Raw genomic sequence first — 25264 nt, 5'->3', positions numbered from 1 at the left:
TTTAAACTAACTTGTAAAGCCTTTCACATTTGTTGACTAAAGGATGATGATGGACCGTGAGGGGACGCCCCTGGCCCCTTTGTTAGTCCATCGTGTGTGTGTGTGTGTGTGTGTGTGTATATTTAGCACCTTGCTGCGAATGGCCAGAGAATGGCCAACCACCTCACCTGATCCTCTGAGTCATCGTTTTCCTAAAACTGCTTGGTCACACACTCACACACACATCCACAGGCCACAGGCACACATGCGGTCACTAACACTAATGAGGGAGCACACGACACACACACACACACACACACACACACACACGCACGCACACGCACACACTATATCTACACACTCACAAACATATCTACATCCACATACACTGACTACATCCACACACACTCGAGCACATACACAGAAAAATGCACACACACACACCGACGACCTGGCATCTGGCACGTTCGGCCACGCCTTCCCTGGCTCTTTGAGCACCACAAGTGTGTCTATAGTGTCCCTGGGTTAGTTATATCACCTCTCAACCTGCATGCATGCCACATGTTGACCTCTGACCTCAGAGGTCGGTTTTTGTCACGCAGCAGTCACCTCTGACCCTGTGGAGGAGACGGTGGTTGGATAATTACCAGGGGTTGGGACACTTGCAAGACTGGCATTACCACAAGAGATTCCTCTTACAGTCATTACTTTAGCAACACGGTTAGCATGGCTTGCTTAATTGTTGCAGCAGGGCTGTGGCTGCTGCACGTAGTCCTGGTCATTTTGGCTTTGCGGCGTCAGGTTGCAGGTTACTCAAGAGCAAAATGCGTCAGTGAACAGTTTGGGATTACTTGTTCCTGTAGCAATTGCTGTTGGTAAACTGCTTTTGCATAATTTTGAAGTGTTTGGAAATTCAGCTTTGAAACTGAGAAATTGAGAAATGACTGTGGCCGTTGATTAAAACATTTGAATTATTTATGAGGCCATTGAAGATAACACCGCCATGGATTGTCTATTATTTGTTTCTTGGAATCTTCTTCTTAATAATCTTCTATATGGGGGTGCTGTGGCACAACTAGCTACAGTGCCCAGGGGGACCACGGGTTTGTGTTCAGCCCGGGTCATTTCCCAAACCTCCCCCATCTCTCTTGTCCCATTGGGTCATTTCCAGATCCTCCCCCATCTCTCTTGTCCCATTGGGTCATTTCCCGATCCTCCCCTATCTCTCTCTCCCATTGGGTCATTTCCCGATCCTCCCCCATCTCTCTCTCCCATTGGGTCATTGGCTCTCCTGCTTCCTGTCTCTCTCTTCACTGTCCTGTCTGAATAAAAGCAAAAAGGACTCTTCCATGAAGGGACAGATAGGGCCTCTCTGCTGTGGTGCTAAAGACCACCCTGGAGGCCTGAATACCTCTTCTCTCTGAGGCATAGGGCAGGTGGAAGGACTTCCCCACCCATGACTTGCACAAGGGCCGCGGTAGTTGATAGCTAGCCTAAACCCCAGTCTATGAATAACTTCCAAGTTGGAGTTCGGTGGTGGCATACATTCATCCTACCCCATAGCAGATGGTTTTGGCGCTTAGAATCTGTCGGGCAGCCACGTAGTGGCCGGTTCATACTGCTGGCCAGTTGGCTGTCACAAGCAGCCACTGTGAAGCTGACGGGAAAAGACTAATGACGGGACCTTCATTGAATGTTAATGAAATTCAACAATTACAGATTAGATTACTGTTGGTGAGTGTATCAAAAAAAAAATTTTTTTTGAGGTGACAAGCATTTGTCACACGACTAGTGAATTGCCGGCTGTTTAAGTGGTGCATAATTGTGGAAATGGTTTACAGCAGCAGCACTTGCAGCAGCAGCAACAGCTTGACTACTGAGGACCTATTTGGGCAAACATCTCCATCAGATATCGTTGCGCTGCACGCATCACTTCCTGTGATCGAGAGGATGAACGGCAAACGCTACTGTAGGCACTAAACATGCTGCCGCCTGAGGAAGCCGTGATGTGGCTTTTGATTCCCCTTTTTCAGGACGCAGCAGACTTGCGTTTCTCTATTGCTCAAGTTCACTTGGGTTAACCAAGGATTGAGGACCACGTGGTGCAGTTTCTATATTGAAGGGACTGTCAAAGTTTGTGTGTCTTTCTGTGTTGGAAGTGTCTTTACATTTATTCATTTAGCAGACACTGTTGTCCAAAGTGATTTACAATGTCATCTATATTACAAGGGATAACAAATTGACCCAGAGCTACCCCAAGGCTGCCTTGCTCAAGGGCACAATGGTGGAAGCCAGGAATTGATCCCACAACTTTCAGTTTTTTTTCACCACTGCCACTGTTCAGGCTACTGCACGCTAGTCACTAGCCCAGCTCCTTCACCGCTACACTACTTCCGCCACCATTCAGGATACTGCACACTAGTCGCTAGCCCAGCTCGTTATCCACTTCACTACTACCGCCACTGTTCAGGATACTGCACGCTAGTAACTAGCCCAGCTCCTTCACCGCTACACTACTTCCGCCACCATTCAGGATACTGCACACTAGTCGCTAGCCCAGCTCGTTATCCACTTCACTACTACCGCCACTGTTCAGGATACTGCACGCCAGTCACTAGCCCAGCCCTTCCACCGCTACACTACTCGGGCCACCATTCAGGATACTGCACACTAGTCGCTAGCCCAGCTCGTTATCCACTTCACTACTACCGCCACTGTTCAGGATACTGCACGCTAGTAACTAGCCCAGCTCCTTCACCGCTACACTACTTCCGCCACCATTCAGGATACTGCACACTAGTCGCCAGCCCAGCTCGTTATCCACTTCACTACTACCGCCACTGTTCAGGATACTGCACGCTAGTAACTAGCCCAGCTCCTTCACCGCTACACTACTTCCGCCACCATTCAGGATACTGCACACTAGTCGCTAGCCCAGCTCGTTATCCACTTCACTACTACCGCCACTGTTCAGGATACTGCACGCTAGTAACTAGCCCAGCTCCTTAACCACTACACTACCACCGCCACCATTCAGGATACTGCACACTAGTCACTAGCCTAGCTCCTTATCCACTACACTACTACCGATTGAGATGGAGGACAAGGCATGGTGAGCGTGGCAGGTTCTTACTGTGACTAGACTAGGTTTGAGATGGAGGACAAGGCATGGTGTGTGTGGCGGGTTCTCAGCCCGATTCTCACAGTGTTGACCATAGGTGCTAAAGCTAAAAGAGCTGCATTAAGACGCTTGCCTTGGCTGCAGTGTTGAAGGTGTGAGGTTGCATTCATCTCTTGCTGTGTATGGCCATGGCTGGGCCATGAGAATGGTCAGGCCCTTGAGTCATGGATCTGTTCGAGGTTTCTTCGTACATGTATCTCCAATTCTAGGGAGGGCAATGTTTTTGCGCTCTATAAGGGATATTAAATTGAAATTGAAATTAAAATCTCCCTTTCCTCTCTCCCAGAAAGTAAAAAGCATAGACAATGGTGTCACTTGGAAAGCAGGAATTCTCTACATGTTGAACAACACATTGTGCATTCTGTACAGCATGACCTGATAGTCTTTTCTATTAAATATCTAAAGTGAGGAACTTTAGTCCAGACAGGTTGATCACAATGCAGTGTAAGAGGGCCCCAAGTCTCAGCCACAGCTTCCTTAGTGGGCAAAGTGAAAACACTCAGTCACAAGGGTGTCTCAAGGTAGGGGTTCCACGCGATGGGAACTGCAGGAGAGGAATTGAAAGTGGTGGTGCGGCCGATCTCAAACTCCGACTAGTAAAGCGGCGGACGAACATCGGCGGGATAAATTCGGTCCAGTCTCGGTCCAGATCGGAGCCGAATTCAAAGCAGGCCTCTTGTGACCAAGCCTCACTTCCGGTCCAGTTCAATCCCCCTAACCAACCCCCCCACCACCACCACCACCACCCCCCCATCCTACCAACACGTGGAGTCATGAGATGTGCACGCTGACAGGCTTTTAGCTGTTAAGCCCACTGCACACACACGCATACACACGCATACACACACACACACACATGCATACACACACACGCACGCACACACACACACACACACACACACACACACACACACACACACACACACACACACACACACACACACACACACAAATATCTCCATACACAGTTGGAGTCAGACACTCCATAGTGTGGTCCAACACTGTGGTCCAACACTGCCCTTTGACGATTACTCATGCCTTCCATTATTTTGGTACATTTCACAGAGTGCTTTTTGTCCCCTCCGGCTTCCTGTCAATACTATTGGGGGGGCATTCTAGAACTGTCTGTTGTGATGGCAGGCTGTTTGGTACTGTTTTATCTGCCGACTGCGAGTCTAGTTGATGACTGATGATGATTCTTTCCTGGTGTTTAGAAGATGAAAGTCTTCTGAGGAAAGAGCCTTTTCTGATGCTGCTTGTGATGGGCTTTTATCCAGGAAATGTGGTGTGTGTGTGTGTGTGTTTCTATATCGCTCCCTCCTTCTCTTTTTCTCTCTTTCTCTTTCTCTCCATCATTATCTGTGTCTCTCTCTCACTTTCCCTCTCCCTCCCTCCTCTCTCCTTTGGTCCCCTTTTCACGCTTATGTAACTGCCGAGAATTTCTCTGGAAAACGCTAATAACCCACTAAGTTAATGCAGTCCTGCCCCACTTTAGGGAAACAAATCAGAACACTACAAAGGACTTGCCCTGATTGCAGGTCATTAAAGGGCACATTATGCTTTTGCCACTGGCTGTCATATCTTGGAAAAATAAATTAAGAAATTGAGTGAGGCCAATGTTTACTGATAACTGTTGCGCTTATCACCTGTGTGTGTGTGTGTGTGTTTGAATTAGGATCAGTCTTTAAGTTCACTTTGAAGGTCACTGTTGACTCACACATGCACACACACCGTTACCATTTCATTGGCATAAACACACACACACACAGATACACACACACACAGATACAACACACACACACACACAGATACACACACACACACAGACACACACACATCTTGTGATGTGGTCTCTCATTTCCTCTTTCTCTGATGGTCTCACACACGCACACACACATACGCTACCAGCTACCGCTAAAAGTTTTGAAACACCTGCTCTTTTAGGTGTTAGATAGTAGTAGGTGTTAGATAGTAGCAAGCAAAAAGGTTCCCGTACGACATGTATTTGAAGAGCCTAAAATATAAAACATGTATGTATATGTACACTACCAGTCGAAAGTTTTGAAACACCTTCTCTTTTCTCTGGTAATGTAGTAAACAAAAAAAAGAGTAAACAAAGCTGTTTGTTTACATGTTTTTGATTTTATGCTCTTCAAAGTTGCCAACTTTTGCTATGGCGACAGCATTTCACACTCTTGACCTTCCCTCAGCCACACTTAACATCAGACACTGGGAATAATGGGAATGGTTTTCCAACAGTCCTGAAGGAGTTCTCATACATGTTGTAACGTCAGACACTTGGAATGCTGGCATGGACTATCATGGGGGAGGGTGAAAATGTTGGTCCCAGCTGCACAGCGTTTATTCAGACGCTCCTCCTCAGAGTGTGTACGGGCCCTGCGTCTCGTGTGGAATCTCCTCAGTCGTGAGTGTGTACAGGCCCTGCGTCTCGTGTGGAATCTCTTTGCAGTGTTGGGGGCCTGCGTCACTTTGCAGTGTTGGGGCCCTGCGTCTCTTTGCAGTGTTGGGGCCCTGCGTCTCGTGTGGAATCTCTTTGCAGTGTTGGGTCCCAGTGTGCACTTGCTGGAGCAGACTGCCCCCACCGCCAGCTGCGCTCGCCACAGCCGATACCCAGCAGCCACACACACAGACACACACACACACAGACACACACACACAGACACACACACACACACACACACACACACACACACACACATACACACTGTGACTCACACACGCATACATCTGTTATATGCTCAAGGGCTTACTGTGCAATGTTAATTGTGTGTTTGGAGACCCTACTGCTGTCCAAATGTTTGAAATCACTGACAGGTTTCCTTGTTTTGAAAAAAAGTCATACATTTTTTTCAAACTACCTAATATCTATCTAAAATAATGCTTAGTCGATGCTAATGTTGTAAATGACTAGGCTACTACAGCTCTGTATCACTACTGTGTTTCAGTGGTATATTATGTTGGCTAATGCTAAATTATCACGTTCAAAGGAATAATTAGGCAGTATAAGTGCAATTAGGATTGTGCAGCTAATGACTGCTGTGCTGTTTAGGTAAGCAATAAAGCAGGCAGGCTATGTAAGCTTTAGGATGTGTATCACACACACACACACACACACACACACCTTGTGCACGCTCCTGTTACCCCATCTGCAGAAAAGGTCCTTTGTTGCTTCCCTGCGTTGTCATGGCAACACAGTCACCTGGTCTGTGAGGGCAGGTTTGGGGGACAGCTGCGGGAGAAGCAGGAGTGTTTGTTGCCAACCTGTTGACCTTTTCTAGAGCTGCTTTTGTTCTCTAGTTTTGGTTTTTAAAACCCCCCTCGTTCTCTCTCTTCCTCCTCCTCTTCTCACCCACACATGGTCGTTTTCACTTCCTCTCACTCCAGTTTACAGTCATGTAGCACCAATAACAATGGAAATGGTTTTGTTTCAAGTTGCTTTGCAGAGACCACAGTCTGGAACCCCCCTTTTCCCACACACACACACACACACACACACACACACACACACACACACTTACACACACTCACACACACACACACACACACACACACACACTCACACTCACACTCACACTCACACTTACACACACTCACACACACTTACTCTCACGCTCTCTCTGTCTGAGTGTGCACGGCACCAGAAGTGTTGTTGAGACGCGGAAAACCCAGCTGAAGCTTGTTTTGCACGTTCCTGTCCTCCACAGCGCAAACACATGCATACAAACCAATACCTCTGTCCACTGCAGCCCACTGCAGCCTAAACCAATACCTTTGTCCACTGCAGCCTAAACCAATACCTCCGTCCACTGCACCCTAAACCAACACGATCGGCATCTTGGCCGGCCGCTGCCGCAGGAGGAGGAATTCGGCGTGGGCCTCGTTTGGCCTCGGCTCCAACAGTAGAGTCAGGGCAAGAGCACGCAGCTGGATTGTATGGACCAGATGTTGATGGCCTGAAAGAGGAAACGTCTCGCAATCAGGCAATCATAAAAGAATAAGGCTGGATTGTATGAGAGAGAGAGAGAGAGAGAGAGAGAGGAAGAGAGAGACAGGGTGAGGTTTTTGAGTGAATGAACAGACACCAGCCTAACCCATTGGCTGAAAAGAGAGGCGGCTTTGTTTGCTTTTAGTGCCATATTGTCTTTGGTCTTTGAGGCATCAGAGCCAATGAGTGGGGGGCGGTGGTGTTGATGGACACACACACACACACACACACACACACACTAGTGCTGTATAAAAGGCCTCATTGGAGGTTCACACAAGCAGCGGCATTCACGGGTACAAGTAGCCCAGATGAGACTTGCGAGTTTCTTGGCTGTAGTGTCTCAGAGCCATCTGTGAAAGACGCCCTGACTGCGCCACACTGGCTTGGATGGGTCTGCCACACATCAATGGGGCTTTGTCCAGGCAAAATGAATTTCCTTCCACCAGACACTGCCCTCTCGGAAAGCCATTTGAGTGCTTTATTCAGGGATGCTTTTAATCAATGTTTTTCTCTCTCTCTCTCTCTCTTTCTCTCTCTCTCCCTCTCCCCTTCTCTGTTTCTTCCACTACCTCCCTCTTTCCCTCTCTATCGCTGTTGGAGATAAACTCTGTGATAGAGAATTGTATTTTGAACATATTCTGTAGGATGTTTTTGTGTATGTGTGTGTGATGTCTTTTCTCATCTCATGTTATTTGCACAAATTCATTGTGTTGTTGTTGTTGTTGTTGTTGTTTCTTTGCATTTGTAATAAAGAATACATTTATAAAATCTTAATCTCTCTTTCTCTCTCTGTCTGTTTCCACAGTATGAGATCCTGCTCTGTGTCCAGGATCACGATGACCCTGCCATAGACGTGTGCAAGAAACTCCTGGGCAAATACCCCAATGTGGACGCCAGGTTATTCATAGGTCAGTACCTGCTGAATCTCATCAAAACACACTCTTGCATGAGCATCGTTTCTTTACATTTCTATTATGTCAAAATGGTTGTTTATTCATATTTCTATTATGCCAAAAGGGTCGTTTCTTTACATTTCTATTATGTCAAAATGGTTGTTTCTACTATGCCGAAAGGGTTGTTTCTTGACATTTCTAGGCCATCTTTCAAATGATTGAAAAAAAAAAATAAAACGCTCATACATAGAAATCAGAAAACAAAATGCACATTGCTTGAGCCCCAGTAACAACATACAATGCTACCTCTGTAACTGTCCATGTTCTGTTATGAAATGTTCACTTAAATGCTTCATGATATATATGGGGGCAAATAGTGTGCAGAAAATGGCGATATGTTAAAGTATGTGATTTCCCTTTGAAACCCTCTACAGTGGAATGTGTGTATTATGCGAGTGTGGTGGTGGTTAGGGCAGGGACTCTGGTGACTGTGCTTGTAGACACCCAGGAGATGCCCCCTTTGCTTTGACTCGTGTTTGTAACAGATTGTGACCATTGGGGAGGGAGGGGGGCGGGTTCTGACAGTGGAGTGTATCAGTGTTTCTGAGAGGTGACCCTTGGGAGGCCGTGCCATGGACAAATAGAGTCTCCCAGCAGCGGGAGGGAGAGCGAGTGTGCCGCCCCTCTGAGAGCAAATATTGATTTGAGCTCATTAGGAACATCTGCTGCCTCCGCTCCGCGCTTCCCCGTGGGACTGTTTTAAGTGCGACACGCATGCGGGGGGGGGATGGTGCATCTGTTGCCGTAGTGATGCTCGCCAGGGAGACGCCAGCCTCCGTCTTGAGGAGACCAGGAGAAGACATCAGATCCGTTGCGTGCAGACAGAGCTGAGCGGAGATGTCGCGTTCGGAGCGACCTGCGAGCCCTGAACTGCTAAATCTTTAGCCACGTTGAATTAGCTAATGAAGTTAATGAAGTTAGGGCTGTTTCAGACTGGGTGTGTGGCGTGAGCGTGTCAGCTGCGTGGCGTGAGCGTGTCAGCTGCGTGGCGTGAGCGTGTCAGCTGCGTGGCGTGTCTGTTTTTATTTCAGCTCCCATGTTAGCGGGTTAAAGTTTACACCAGTGGTCCCCAAACTTTTTCTTCCGAGGGCCAGCTCACTATGCCTGGCTCTAAGAGAGGGCCAGAGACTCGGAGTATATCAACCATAAATAGCTTAGTGCTGTGAACAACAGCAGTCTACCTTAGTTGAATATTCCATTACATTTAATCATCACTGAAATGTAATACCATTGCTAGCTGTGTTTATGTTGCCACCATGCCATATCAATGTAAAATGTAGCTCAAATGAAATAATACTAATAAAATACATAGCTCAGGTTGTGAACAAGCAATATCCTACAAATAATTTAAAGTTATCAAACTATGGGAGTTTTATGAAGTGCTGGCAAACACATCTGAAATGACCACCATTCTAACTTTCACTCACCTGATGAGAACTTTGAACTCTGTATGAACATTTGAACGTGTGAATAAAAAATAGAAATAATTATCCCAGAAAGTCCCAGAAATATGACTTGAATAGAAGTTAGTTAGTTATTAACAAATAATTGATAAACTTTTAGAATACTTTGAGCACTGATGCAGTCAGCATAGGCCTCTTACATTGTTTGCAGGTAGGCCTACATTTCATTCCGCTTTCGATGGAAAACGCCAAACAGCGCCAAAACAACCACCAGTGGACAAAAAGAGTATTACGTGTGTACTGTTAAGACTCGCCATAGAGAATGAATGGGGAAATTACGGAATTTATAGTTTGACGATGTCGTACTCCTGTGCGTGCCAGATGCTATATACCACGGACATGTTTTGGGGGGCCTGAGTGACACACACGTCTCAGGCGCGGCTCGAGCCGCGCCAAAAACGCGTGCCTGCTAGAAATAGGACAGACGCCTGTTTTTCACGCCACAAGCGTTTCCATTCAAAACAGAAAGATGTTTTAATAGGAAGAGAGGCCGCTGCAGCACAGCTTCAGACACATATCTGGTGTCCAAAGACATAGAAAAAGCCACGCATCCGCCACGAAGCAGACACGCAACTGACACGCCACGTTCACGCCACGTACCCAGTCTGAATCAGCCCTAACAGTCGGCCCGCGCTGGCAGCACAACTATAACGCTGTGCTCGGTGAGCGTTTGTTGCAGTATAGACCGGTTTCAGGTCCCTAACAACCGTAGTCAAGAACGAACTCGGAGGACAAGCACTAGTTTGTTTACACTGACAGCGCATAGAAAGCAAGCTAGCTGAACTTGATATAAAATGAAGAATAAAAACAAATTGCCGAAATATTTCGGTGTAGCCGAGTCTGTACACGTCCATGAATGAATGAAAGCGGATGCCTTATCTCGCAATAAGCGGATGGAAATCGCCACTCTCATACATGAAACTTAATAATGAACCATTAAATACCCCACCGATTTCAGTAGTCATCAGTCCTGATATTTAGCAATATAATAAAACAGTCCAAACGTAAATTAAATCTCGAATCGAACATCTTCTGCTTTTGATAGCCTACCGGTATGCCGCTCCAAACGAAAAGTAGGCCTATGTCTCACAATAAAACGCATGAAATAAAGGCCTACAGCTGACTCGAATACAAGCCCTGGCCCAAATAAAGGTGCTGTGCTTTGCGCAACCTAAATAAAAGACCCCAGGCATAATTTGAGGATTTATGATAGTCTGTCTCCTAAACATTCCTCAACTGTTATCTAGACATGCATGAAAACATTTAAAAAAACTCACTGCCATGTAATATTTGATCACTGTTTAGCTACTAATTATCTTACACGTAATGAATACGCACAGAAAGTGAAAGTAGGCCTAATGTGCGCTCCGTGTCTGTACTGTAGCTGTCTGTTCACGTCCGCAATCGATTATAACATTCCTCAAATGGAGAACACATCCATGTTCTCTCGCGTTATAGGGTGTCATGCTTCTGTGTTTGCAAAATTCCTGACTGTCCCTGATCGCTAAACGTTTGTTTTCCTTTTCTGTCGATAGCGGTTGATGTAGAAGCACCTAGGCTATAATTTGACAGAGAGAGAGAGAGACAAGAGAGAGGCACCCCCAAAGTGGTCCTGCGCGCGTGTGTGTATGTCTCTGCATGGGATTATTGAAGTCAGAGTTGGTCCGTCCAGTCAATAGTCCTGCTTTCAGGCTGCTCCATTATTAGACAGCGCAGTAAAATGTGTGGGAATTTCTCGCATTATGATGGCTACAGTTGCGGAACTTTTATTATTATGATCAATACTTTTCTTTTGCTCTCTCGGAGGTGGCCAGCCGAGCATTTGTTCTGCTGCCAGCTTGTGGCAATATATTGTCGAAAATGCTTGATTGCATTGCATTCTCCACATTTTTAGCTAAATTTTATTACCACATCAGCATTTGTGTTCAGTGAATCTTTTGTAAATTGCTTTACAATTAGCGTCAGGCCCTTGTCAGCAGGCTTGCCTCTTGAAGTTGCCACTATTCACTCCTTTGTCTTCATTAACATTCCCTGCAAATATTTTTGGCCTCAATGTGTCCAGTTACATAGTCTGTCTGTTCTTGGTCTTGGATTTTGTGAAATAAATGTATAAATATCACCTGCTTGCTGCAGCTTCGTTCTCTCCACATCGTCCAAAATGCTTGATTGCATTCTCCACATTTTTAGCTAATTTTTCATGTACCACATCAACATTTTTGTGCAGTGAATCTTTTGTAAATTGCTTTACAATTACTGTCGGGCATAGGCCTATCGCCTGGCTAGCCTCAGCTTCGGTCACGTCCTTTTAAAACTGTCTTTTTCTCTATCTTGAGCATTTAATCTGCTGCCAGCTTGTGACTCCACATCTCCCAAAATGCTTGATTGCATTGCATTCTCCACATTTGTAGCTAAATTTTCATGTACCATATCAGCATTTTTGTTCAGTGAATCTTTTGTAAATTGCTTTACAATTACCGTTGGGCCTATAGGCCTTTCTCTGGCTTGCTTCAGTCACATCCTTTTAAAACTGCATCTTTTTTTCTCATGAGCATTTAATCTGCTGCCAGCTTGTGACTCCACATCGCCCAAAATGCTTGATTGCATTGTATTCTCCACATTTTAGATACATATTAGTGTACCACATGGCATTTTCTTTCAGTGAATCTTTTGCTTTGCAATTACCTTCCTGCCCTCCTCTTGGCTGCCTTCACTCCTTAGTTTTCATTAACATTAATCTTTTTGGCCTCAATAACCCAGTTACATAGTCTCTGTTTTTGGTTTTGGATTTTGTGAAATACATTTCTAAATAGTCCGGTGCGACTTATATGTTTTTTTCCTGTTTATGACGCATTTTTTGACTGATGCGACTTATACTCAGGAGCGACTTATAGTCCGGAAAATACGGTACTAGCCACTGTCTGTCTGTCTGTCTGTCTGTCTGTCTGTCTGTCTGTCTGTCTGTCTGTCTGTCTGTCTGTCTGTGTCTGTCTGTCTAGGTGTGTGCATATGTGTATGCCTTTGCCATACAGTCTTGAACACATATGTATTTGTCTGTACAACATACTATCCCCTATTCTCACAGATACATACACACACACCACACACACACACAGCCATGCACGCACGCACACACACCCACACATACACACTCAAACCCAGGCAGACACTCACACACACACACACACATATGCACTCAAATCCAGGCAGACACACTCACACACACTCATTTACCTTACCCTCCCTTCTCACTCAAGCTTCCTCAATTGTGTTCAGTTCAGTGAATTTTATTGTCAAGCATTTCTAAAACAAACACTTCACCCTCAATTAAGCATAAGGGTTTGACAAAGACAGGAACTATTCACCATACATATATCTCACTCTCTCTCTCTCTCTCTCTCTCTCACACACACACACACACACACACACACACACACACACACACACACACACACACACACACACACACACACACACACACACACCCTCCACTCCCTCTCCTCCACTTTTTAACACATACAGAACCACATGCACAAATAGTGAGGGTGGTCCCCTCAGGACATCGACCTTCAAGCTCTCGCTGGAAGCTGCCGCCACTGCACACACACACACACACACACACACACACACACACACACACACACACACACACACACACCCTCCACTCCCTCTCCTCCACTTTTGAACACATACAGAACCACATGCACAAATAGTGAGGGTGGTCCCCTCAGGACATCGACCTTCAAGCTCTCGCTGGAAGCTGCCGCCACTGCACACACACACACACACACACACACACACACACACACACACACACACACACACACACACACAAATACACACACACACAGATACACACACACAGACAGATACACACACCACACACCACACACACACACACACACAGATACACACACACACACACACACCACACACAACACCCACACACACCACACACACACACACAAACACACACAAACAGACAGATAAACACACATATACACTTACACACACACACACACACACACACACACACACACACGCACACACACACAGAGTCCAGTGCTCTGCTGGGGGGGAGAGGCCCTGATCTGTGGGCTGCATGTCTTCTGCAGCAACATTGATGGCGACGACCAGCATAAATGGGGCGCTTTTGTTAGTCGATCAATGAGCCTTTCATAGGCTGGATGAAAGCCACACTCGTGTGTGTGTGTGTGTGTGCGCGTGTGTGTGTGTGTGTGTGTGTTTGCCAGACACACGCACTCAGGCCTTGGCAATGTTGGGGAGGGAGGATGGGTTGGATTGCTATTGCCGTCAGCAGATCAATGCCGACCATCATGTGAATAAAACTGCCCTAAACACACTCTCTCTCCCTCTCTCTCTCTTCTTTCTTTCTCTCTCTCTCATCTATTTGCAGGAGGGAAGAAAGTTGGCATCAACCCAAAGATTAACAACCTCATGCCTGGGTACGAGGGGGCCAAGTATGACTTGGTCTGGATCTGCGACAGTGGAATTCGTGGTATGGCTCTCAAGACACCCTGGCTAGTGACTGGCTTTCTTTCTTTCTTTCTTTCTTTCTTTCTTTCTCTCTTTCTGTTGTCAGTGTGTTGTTTTTCTGCTTAGCTCTGTCCATCCACTGATAGCCTCTCTCCTCTACTGTAAAGTCAGACTCAATTCTGCACGGTCAGACAGACATGACCTTGTCACTGGATCTCTTTCTGCACCCACCCCACCACTCTCTCATGTACAGAAAAAATGGATGCGCTCATATTTCTGTATTTCAGACACCGTGCATGCGTGTGTAGATGGTTGTGTGTGTTGTGTGTGTGTGTGTGTGTGTGTGTGTGTGTGTGTGTGTGGTGATAACCTCTCCTCTCCCGCTCTCTCTCTAGTGCGGCCGGACACACTCACAGACATGGCCATGCAGATGACTGAGAAGGTGGGTCTGGTCCACGGCCTCCCGTACGTCGCCGACAGACAAGGCTTCGCCGCCACGCTGGAGCAGGTGAGTGCTGCCCAGTAACCACGGTAACCACGTCCATGTGTCATTGTGTACCTGCTTGTGTTTGTTTACTTTTCCACACTCCTTTTCTTTTCTCCCTCTTCAAGATGCACTAATAACAGCCACGCTATGCCGCCGTGCTATTCACAAACCTCTTATTTTGTCATTTTAATAACTCCGTGCCAATAATTGGTTTTTAATGAGGTTATTGATTCTGAGGCCACAGAATGTGTTACTGTTTGTGGTACTCTGTCATGTTAGGAATGAGGCCGTCACTGCTTGTTTAGCACATATTAAGAGACAAAGACTTTTCTTTTTCTAAAAGAGCTGGGAAGCCTACAGACTTTAAAATCTGTAGTATCAGCATATCGTTGCTCCACTTATAAAGGGTTTTCTGCTTCTTTGTTGCAGGACCCTTACACATTCCTGAATTTCCCCTTGGGGATCAATAAAGTATCTATCTATCTATCTATCATTTTCCTCAGAGCTTATTGATGGGCGTTGTTTGGGGGTTCTGTGGTGGTTAGGGACTCATCCAATAATGTCCCCTGGTGTATTTCCTCTGTTAGTGTACATTTAGTATTCAGTGAGGTACTTTATGTGAAGTCTACCTTGCAGTACAGTTAATTGAATGCAGTTATAGCACAAAACGTAGTCTGTTGCTGCATGGCCCAGGATTTCAAGCCCTCTATAGAGAGTTCTGCGGATATAGTACATACGTAGTCTGGTGGTCGGGTAGTTGATGATTCAGACCGAAACTGAGGTGCAAGAATAGGTGCCTTTTAACGCACCACTGGCTGCTGTGAGCTGTGTTGTCTTGGGCCTGGCCTCAATGCTGCTGACTTAAAGGAGAAACAGAGATAAGTGAGGATGGGAGGAGAAGGAACACACACACACACACACACACACCACCGCTCCCTCATGTACCCAAGGAGGCTGAATGGTGGATCTTGACATAGTGGACACAGGATAGATAAACATGGCCACAATAACGCTGTAAAGTCCTCTCTTGGCTCGGACTGAGCAACACACTACACACTGTCAGAGCAACAAGCCGATTGTAATCAGAGAAATGAGAAGGCCATTTACATGTACATGCAGCAGACACTTTGGCCTTTGGAATATGTGTCACTGCACAAGTGCGTGGGTGTCTGGATGTGTGTGTGGGGCAGGGGGGGTGGGGGTTAGAGAGATCAGAAACAGCATCTGGTCTTATTGGAAGCGTGTCACTCATTCACTCTTACAGGAAGCAATGTGTGGTATGCATACTGGAGCCGTTTTTTCATGCTCAGGAACCAGCCTGATGGAGGTCTGTTGGCTACATGTAGATGTACTGGTCATTGCACGCTCAGAAAAGACAAGGGTGTGTGTCCTCTTATGTGACCCTGGGGTAGATATCAAATAAGCTTATTTCCCAAAAAGTTGGCCTGTTCCTTTAACATGGGCGCTGAAGTGACAAGCAGGTACATCACCACACACACACACACACACACACACACACACACACACACACACAATGCAGGCAGTGTGAACCAGGCCTCCCTCCCTCCCTCCTGAATGTGTGAGAGGTGTGTGTGTCTGTGAGAGAAGATAAGATGCTGACTTGACCTGCAGGCTGACCGCATGGCCCAGCACACACAGATATATATGGGTGTGGAAGCAGACTCCACTACTCCCATGATGCCGGCTGCAGGACACTGGTTCTGTTGCCACTGGAAACATTTCAGGCCAGGGAAGAGAAAAATAACACCTGTGTGTGTGTGTGTTTGTGTGTCTGTGTCTGTGTGTCTGTGTGTGTCTGTGTCTGTGTGTGTGTGTCTGTGTCTGTGTGTCTGTGTGTGTTGGGCTCCTTTTTCAGTTTCTTGCTGCATGGATGTCACCGTCACTGTGGTGTGTTGTTGATGCAATGTTTGCACAATACTGGTTTTGCCAGTTTATTGACACACATGCACACACACTTTCCCCTGACCCCTGCTCTGACCCAGAGTGCATTGCCCCTCATTGTAGCCTCACCTTTTAACCTGCGTTCCCACCATCAACCTCCCTTGTTTACAACCCCCAAAGTTCACTCAGTTCACTCAGAGTTGACATTAGAGCAGAACATTTACACACACACACACACACACACACACACACACACACACACACACACACACACACACACACACACACACACACACACACACACACACACACACACACACACACACACACACACAGGGGAGCTGTGGCCCACTGGTTAGCACTCTGGACTTGTAACTGGAGGGTTGCCGGTTCGAGCCCCAACCAGTGGGCCACGGCTGAAGTGCCCTTGAGCAAGGCACCTAACCCCTAGAGTAAGAGTATATATACTTATACTTATATACACACACACACACACACACACATAGGAGTTCACTCAGAGTAGACATTGGAGCAGAAGATTTACACACACACACACACACACATACTGTAGGAGTTCACTCAGAGAAGACATTGGAGCAGAACATTTACTCTCACACACACACACACACACACACACATAGGAGTTCACTCAGAGAAGACATTGGAGTAGAACATTTACACACACACACACACACACACACACACACATACACACATAGGAGTTCACTCAGAGTAGACATTGGAGTAGAAGATTTACACACACACACACACACACACACACACACACACACATACACATACTGTAGGAGTTCACTCAGAGAAGACATTGGAGCAGAACATTTACTCACACACACACACTCACACTCTCACTCACACACACACACATAGGAGTTCACTCAGAGTAGAAATTGGAGCAGAACATTTACTCACACACACACACAGAAGTTCACTCAGAGTAGAAATTGGAGCAGTGCCTGTTCCTCTTCAAAACGCGTCCTTGCTTACCTACTTACTTGCGTCATCAGCAGTGATGTGTTGCCTAGCACTTTACAAGATAGCTTGATGGTGGTGACACACACAACCTCACGCGCACACACACACACACACACACTGTTTTATGACCTTGAAATGGAAGTCAGTGTTTCCTATCGTTGACCTGTGGTGGGTGGGGCAGATCATCTGTTATGATCTTGCAGCTGATTTGCTCGTTAAACTCTACGTTAAGTTTACTCACACACACACACACACACAATGCTGTGTTGGTGTTGGGGTTACGTTTATTCTCACACACAGACACACACACACACACACACACACACACACACACACACACACACACACACAGCTGATTTGCTGGTGTTAAACTCCAATGCTGTGTTGGTGTTGGGGTTACGTTTCTTCTCACACACACACACACACACACACACACACACACACACACACACACACACACACACACACACAGCTGATTTGCTGGTGTTAAACTCCAATGCTGTGTTGGTGTTGGGGTTACGTTTCTTCTCACACAGACACACACACACACACAGCTGATTTGCTGGTGTTAAACTCCAATGCTGTGTTGGTGTTGGGGTTACGTTTCTTCCTGAGGAGGAAGAGGAGGCGGCTGCTGATGCCCTTTTGCTTTTCGTTAAATTAATCGTTAATGTTTGTTTCCTCAAAAAACCTGCTCTGGACTTGTTTTGCTACTATCTAATCCTTTGTGTGTGTGTGTGTGTGTGCGTGGGTGTGCAATTATAGGCAATAGTGCGTGTGTGTGTGTGAGAAACGATTATTTAGGTCATGTTTAGGTCACATTGTTGTTTTTCTTTCATTGTTTCAAGCCTTTAATCGTGATAAATGTTTGTTTGTGTGTGTGTGTGTGTTGGCTCCCCTCAGGTATACTTTGGGACGTCACACCCGCGTTCCTACATCTCCGCTAACGTGATGGGCATCAAGTGTGTGACGGGCATGTCGTGCCTCATGCGCAAGGACATCCTGGACCAGGCCGGTGGACTCATCGCCTTCGCCCAGTACATCGCAGAGGACTACTTCATGGCCAAAGCCATCGCCGACAGGTGTGTGTGTGTGTGTGTGTGTGTGTGTGTGTGTGTGTGTGTGTGTGTGTGTGTGTGTGGATGCAGAGCCTATGTGTGGATAGGTATTTCGTTGGTGCCCACCTAGTGCTTAATGACTTAATCCCACAGCACGTCACAGGCTCAGACATTTTGCTTCCGTCCAGAAACCGTGCAGAGACGCAGCGCACCTCAGTAGTGGACGCCACAGCCAGATCTCTCACCACACCACCCGTTTATCTGTCTACTCATCGTGCTACGCAACGCTACACATCGCTAGACAAAGTGGCTGGCCCCTGCTGTAATCAAAGGTCACGCACCACTATGGCATGCCACACGGTGATTTACAGAAATAACATTCACGCACCACTATGGCATGCCACACGTTGATTTACAGTAATAACACGCACCACTGAGTGAGGGAGGTGAGGGAAGTGAGCTAACGTTACAGGTTGTCCTAACTGAGGGAAGTGAGCTAACGTTACAGGTCGTCCTAACTGAGGGAAGTGAGATAGCGACTGTTGCTTAGCATTGAGTGCTCTCCGCACACACTGAATCAGTTAAATATAGTGTTCTATTGCGTCATGTTTCGTGTTGAAGCGAGCGACCGAATGAAACTAAAAATAGGGCTCAAACGTTGCGGTGCATCACGCTGAGCAGCACTGTGTCAAGTCGCGTCCAGTTAGAACATTCCAGTAGAAAACACTGTAATCAAACTTATTTTGTTGCTTACACTTGCGGTTAGGACACCTCCCGCATGCAGTGCGAGCAAAGCAGGTTCATTTCATCACCAACATTTTTCACCACCTTGTGTCCAAACATGAGTAGCATGGCATGGCCTTACTTACCTTGGTCGGCCATATTGGTTTGGAAAAAAGGTCAGAGTCTGTGTGGTCAAGTTAGTTCCATGTGTGTGTGTGTGTGTGTGTCCGTGCAGTCAGGGCATGGTGACCATAATGGGTTAAATCTCTGCCATGTTTTAGTTCCGTGTGTCTGTGTGTGTGTCTGTGCAGTCAGGGCAAGTTGACCATAATGGGTTAAATCTCTGCCATGTTTTAGTTCCGTCCGATGGCTTCACTTCTGAAGAGTCTATGCTGACCATTGTTTTTTTTTAAGTTGTTGGTTAAGCAGGTTCCTCTATTCTGGCTGTATTGCGCTGAGCAGTGCCATTGGGGTTTCATTTGGTGTGTGTGTGTCTGTGTGCGTGTGTCTGTGTGTGTCTGTGTGTGTTGCTGACAGCTCAATAGAGCTGTTGTGGGTCTCCAGCAGAGCGTAAAATGATGCGTACATGTTTCCCCTGTTCCCCCAACCCCCTTCTCTTTGGCAGAGGATGGAAATTCTCCATGGCAACGCAGGTAGCCATGCAGAACTCGGGCTCCTACTCCATTGCACAATTTCAGTCCCGCATGATCAGGTAGACATTGTACACACACACACACACACACGCATTTCATTTCATTTCATTTATTTATTTAAAGGACAGTGCACATTGATCAAGATTTCTGTAAATGTGCCAGTGTTGGCCAGCAGGCTAATTTTCAACTGTAGTCCATTGGCAAGATGTTATACTAGGCACAGGGTGGCTAAAAAAAGAACATATTAAATCACATAGCAATTATACAGCAATAAAACATAATGCCATAGGACTGGCTCCATTAAAACATTTAGAACATAAGACATATAACCATACAGCCATACAACCCTTAAGGGATCAATAAAGTAACCACCTATCCATCTATCTATCATACAAACACCATGGGTTACAGGACAGCTAAACTATAGAGGCAGACCAACATTAATGTATTATGAGAGGTGCTCACATGATCAGGTAGACATTGTACACACACACACACATACACACACATGATCAGGTAGACATTGTACACACACACACACACACACACACGTCATAACAGAGGAATACATCTCTAGATCTTTGACCCGCATTGTTTTTGATCTGGCCCTGTGTGCAACGTAACTTTCCTGGAAACTATTTGCATCCAACCTGATGCATGTCTGTGAAACCAACTCACAAATACATCCTCTTAACCTCAGCTATCAAGCATGCTCATGACCTTTGCCCTCTTCACCTCTCGCTCAGGTGGGCGAAGCTTCGCATCAACATGCTGCCCGCGACCATCATCGAGCCCATCTCGGAGTGCTTCGTGGCCAGCCTCATCATTGGCTGGGCAGCACACCACGTCTTCCGCTGGGACATCATGGTGTTCTTCATGTGCCACTGCCTGGCCTGGTTCATCTCCGATTACATCCAGCTACGGGGAGTCCAGGTACTTGCAACAGCGGTCACCTCATCCGTCAGCTGCAGTCCACAGCAGAGACAGAGCAGAGATGTGGAGGGATAGAGGCGTAGATGCTAGCGTCGGCTAGACGAATAAATGTAAACAGTAGAAGGGGGTCACTTGTGCTTTAGCCTGGTTGGTGCTCACGGAACAGGACGCAGAGGTCAAAAGAGGAGACCTAAGGTCTAACTAGAACCAAGGAGCAGGACCGGAGCACACAACGCACACAACACAATGCAAACCGACTAATGTTTCGACTCCCATACGTCTTCTTCAGAGTCAAACTGAACTCTGTCAAACTCTGAAGAAGACGCATGGGCATCGAAACATTAGTCGGTTTGCACTAGGCTAATAAAAATCACTTAAAGCGTTGTGTGCTCCGGTCCTGCTCCTTGGTTCTAGTTAGACCTTGGGTCTCCTCTTTTGAATAAATGTAAACGTCAATGTCAATGCACAGATAGGGAACATCATTGTAAACAGGGCAGAACATCAGCTTGCTTTGGCTTCAACATGATAAACATGAATTGTATCTGAAGATGCACAATGATAAATAAAACCCCAATCTCTCTCTCTCTCTCTCTCTCTCTCTCTCTCTCTCTCTCTCTCTCTCTCTCTCTTCCCTCTCCATCCCTCTCTCTCTCTCTCTTTTCCCCTCTCCATCTCTCCATCCCTCTCTCTCCTGTGTCAGGGTGGGCCACCATCCTTCTCGAAGCTGGACTATGCGGTGGCCTGGTTCATCCGGGAGTCCATGGCCATTCAGATTTTCCTGTCGGCGCTGTGGGACCCCACCATCAGTTGGCGGACCGGGCGGTACCGGCTCCGCTGTGGGGGCACAGCCGAGGAGATTCTGGACGTATAACCCCCCCCACACACACACACCCTTCACACACACACACACATATAAATTATAAATATATATATATATACACACACTCAAACACCTACACACACCACACCAGTCACCAACGTCACCACCAACCGGCTCTGCCGCCCCGTAGCCTTTGGGGTCAGAGGTCGTGGGGGGCAGAGACTAGTCACACATGCACACACCATGGTGCCCACAGAGAACATGTGAGTGGGGAGCGATCAAGATCAAGAAGGAGGGACGAGGTGACCAGAGAGAATCAAACTGTCCAGGGACAACTACGGAGAAGGAAGAGAGGAGGTGGGCTTTGACGATGGATGAGGAACTCATTGTGTCGAATGTGTGGTTGTTTGTTTCGTTTTCAATTTTTTGTGTTGTTTTTGTAGTTGTTTTTAAATGTTACAGTAGGTGATGAAGCCCAAGAGAGCCTTTTTGTGTGAGTGTGTGAGTGTTATGAAAGTTTTTGTGTGTGTTCTCTGGGCCATTTTTTGTTTTTGTTTTCATTTTGGCCTATTTCAGGCTTTGTGGGTGTTGTAGAGATTACAACAGAATCTCACGTCTTTGTAAATGAGCCAACAGTGAGAGTGCATGGAAACACAAGTGAAGCGATAGAGATTGAGATGTGGGGGGCGTGTGTGTGTGTGGCGGGGGGGATGATCGGGGTCGGATGGGTTGATGGTGGATGAGTTACAGATGCCGTCAGTCTGGCCCAGTGGCCAGTGGCCATTCTCCAGCAGGCGCTTGAGCACTTACTCACCCTAGAACGCCATATTCACTTATACTAAGATCAAAATAACTTTATAGCTAAAACAACGATCTCTAGCTCTGTTAGTAGGGGACGGTTAACAGTGTCCGTTGTGTATCTCCGCGCTGCAGAGAGCTTACACGAGGAAGCAAAGGCATCGTCTTTGTGTGTACTGTAAGCCTGATGCTGCTGAATGCATGAGCTATCTTCACCCTCTCTGGTTCACTATTTCTGACCTACAGTAGCAATATTTGGTATCTCTTTTCCCACATCAACTGTTGTAGACAACATGGAGGGCGAGCCACAGACAGGACATTGCGCGCTTCAACAGGCTTCGCTTTATGCTCTCAGGCCTTCATTTCCACGATGGTGACGTTCGTGTTCACCTGTTGCCTGCCCTTAGCCTGCCTGATGCTTTCGATAGTCTATCTGTGCTTGATTTACATCTCGGTCTCATTCTGTCCCTCTCTCTCCAGGAACTGCTGAGGTCACGCTACCTTCCCGTAATCTCTGACTGTCTAGTATCAGCCCAATCTCTGTGACGTTTGCATGCTGTCTTGTGCCTGAGAATGAACTACACACACAATACTGTTGAACACGTTTTCTCTTCTTCCGCCAGAGAAATTGGCTTCGGGCAGCCTGGTCCGCACATTTCTGCCATTCCCTGGCCTGTCTCATTTCAAATCCCTGATGGGTTTTCACAACTTAGTCAGGGCACCTCTAGAGAAATGCACATCTATAGCTCTCATAAAGATCCCATCTTTTTTTTTAAGTCCTTCAGAGCTGAGACAGTATTTAAAACAATAAGACAAAATGCCAAAACTACTGGTGTATTTTTTTTTTTTTTTTTTTAAGCATTTTTTTTTTTTATAATTTACATTGTGTGTACTATTCTATTCTATTGAGACATTTCAGGAACCTTGTTCTCTTTGCAAACCTGTTTTCAGTGTTTCAGTGATAATGCTTGGTATCTATTCGGAGTGGAAGAATGCTGAATAGTCTGAAGAAAAACCCTAATCCATCTTCCATCAAACTGTTGAAACTCTGCGTGCTCCTGTGTGCGATCAGGCCACACGGGGCTCCTGCGTATGACCGAGCCACATCGTGCCTCCACTCCTCCTAACTGTTCATTTTTTTCTTCCTTGAGCCAACTGAAACTAGCAGCTACAGTCCTTAAGCTATGTGCCAGACTCGAGAATTAAAAAAAAAAAGTCTTTTTTTTTTTGAGGCTAACTAACCCGCCTGCACTCTCGTCATACCTACACTCGTCTCCGAGCTCCGTTTGCCTCTTTCACGCTCAGTGTGTCTGATTTCCCTGGCTTCAATCTCAGCACTGCATCCAATACCAGTGTGATGAACTTATTTACTCATCCAACCAGAGATCTCTGAAGGGCTCAGTGCTGAAATGACACATTTTAGGGGTGATATGGATGCATTGAGACTGCGTGAGTGTGGGCGCGTGCTCACGAGTCTCGTGTCTTGTGTTGCCAGTGAGATAAGGAAAGCTGTTCACTGTGTTCGCCGACATGAGACCCTTGTGGAGTTCTAGGTATGTGCATTGTGAACCTCAGTGAAGGAACAACACGCGCGTCTTTTGGTCTCCTCTCTTCCAATAGCTAGCTGCTTGAAGAGCCCTGAATCCTCTGAGGTGCTTCTCTGAACTCTGAGGGGGGTTGGTGAGACGGAGTCGACTTCAAGCCTGACCTGAGTCTCTCCTGCTGGTTGACAAAGAAGCCAGCATTTCTTTGGTTTGATCAACCTCATCAACTCCGTCTTTTTTTACGATCAGGCAGATGTTCAGTGGAGAGTCGTACTTTCCGCGGAGCGGGGGAGGGATTCGTTTTTGTAATCAGTGATAATGAGCCTCTACAGGGTTTTTAGATCTACTACCATCAGTTTGAAAGCATGCAAGATGTGATGCGTGCCACTTTACCTACCAAGCTTTTTTTCACCTTCTCCCAGACATTTCAAGTGCTGTCGTGCTCGTACCATTTCAGGAAACACACACATTGCTTTTTAAGAATATTCCAAATAGGTTAGTAAATTGCAAAATTGAAAAACCATGAAGACAAACCAACCATCAAGCGGAAACTGTAGAACTGAGACGGCCAAATGTTGTGATGAGATATAGATAAATATCTTTTTAAGTAAAATTTTAAGAGTAATATTTCCTTCAGTGATGCCATCTTAGATGCAGTCTTAAAATTGTGTGTGTGTGTGTGTGTGTGTGTGGAAGGAGATTACTTTTGAGTGCATAGGTTGGGCATTCCTTAAATCCCAGTCAAAAGAGCCACACCTTGTCTGTGAGACAATAGTCCAAGCAATGTTAATTTTTTTTTTTTTTTTAAGAAAACTAAATGAAACAAAAAAAAAGAAGAATTCCACCTCATTCACGGGAAGTCTGTAACACACTGTACAATTTTCCGTTTGGACTTTCCCCAATGGACTCGCCTGTGTGTCTGTGGCTGTACGTTCACGTGTGCAAGTTGTGTACAGGTGTGTATGCTTATGAGTGAGTGTGTTCTATTGATGGCCTTTTTTTTTTATAAGAAATGAAAAATATGTGTAAAAAAGATTGTACAGATCAGTGATGAACAGTGGGGAACTGGACTTATTTTTTTCTGTGTATGCTTTTTAGTGTATCTCTAGTGTATGCAAATACAATATGTCTCTTTGAGTTTGTGTGCGTGTGTGTGTGTATGTGTGTGAACACTGGTGGTTCTTACTGAATATTACCACCATGCTGGTATGACTGAGGTACAGGGATTTGGTACCGGGTTTAGCCTGTGGTCTTCAAGCCGTCCCCAAAGTGTCACA

General features: G+C 46.2%; 1 protein-coding gene across 1 annotated transcript in view; it reads left to right on the top strand.

Moving 5' to 3' along the window:
• ugcg (UDP-glucose ceramide glucosyltransferase) overlaps nucleotides 1-25264 on the top strand; it is a 38950-nt gene that overhangs the window by 12499 nt on the left and 1187 nt on the right. Inside the window, exons 3-9 of the mRNA XM_048259923.1 lie at nucleotides 7972-8074; nucleotides 13997-14098; nucleotides 14472-14584; nucleotides 18362-18540; nucleotides 19865-19951; nucleotides 20639-20825; nucleotides 21526-25264. The exon at nucleotides 21526-25264 is cut by the window's right edge and continues 1187 nt beyond it. Of these exons, the coding sequence (XP_048115880.1) occupies nucleotides 7972-8074; nucleotides 13997-14098; nucleotides 14472-14584; nucleotides 18362-18540; nucleotides 19865-19951; nucleotides 20639-20825; nucleotides 21526-21696 (942 nt within the window). The 3' untranslated portion in view covers nucleotides 21697-25264. The remainder of the gene's footprint in view (nucleotides 1-7971; nucleotides 8075-13996; nucleotides 14099-14471; nucleotides 14585-18361; nucleotides 18541-19864; nucleotides 19952-20638; nucleotides 20826-21525) is intronic.

The sequence above is a fragment of the Alosa alosa genome, chromosome 12 (genome assembly GCF_017589495.1).
Source record: "Alosa alosa isolate M-15738 ecotype Scorff River chromosome 12, AALO_Geno_1.1, whole genome shotgun sequence".
Classification (NCBI taxonomy): domain Eukaryota; kingdom Metazoa; phylum Chordata; class Actinopteri; order Clupeiformes; family Clupeidae; genus Alosa; species Alosa alosa.
Note: the sequence above shows the minus strand (reverse complement) of the source record. Positions and strands in the feature narration are given on the sequence as shown.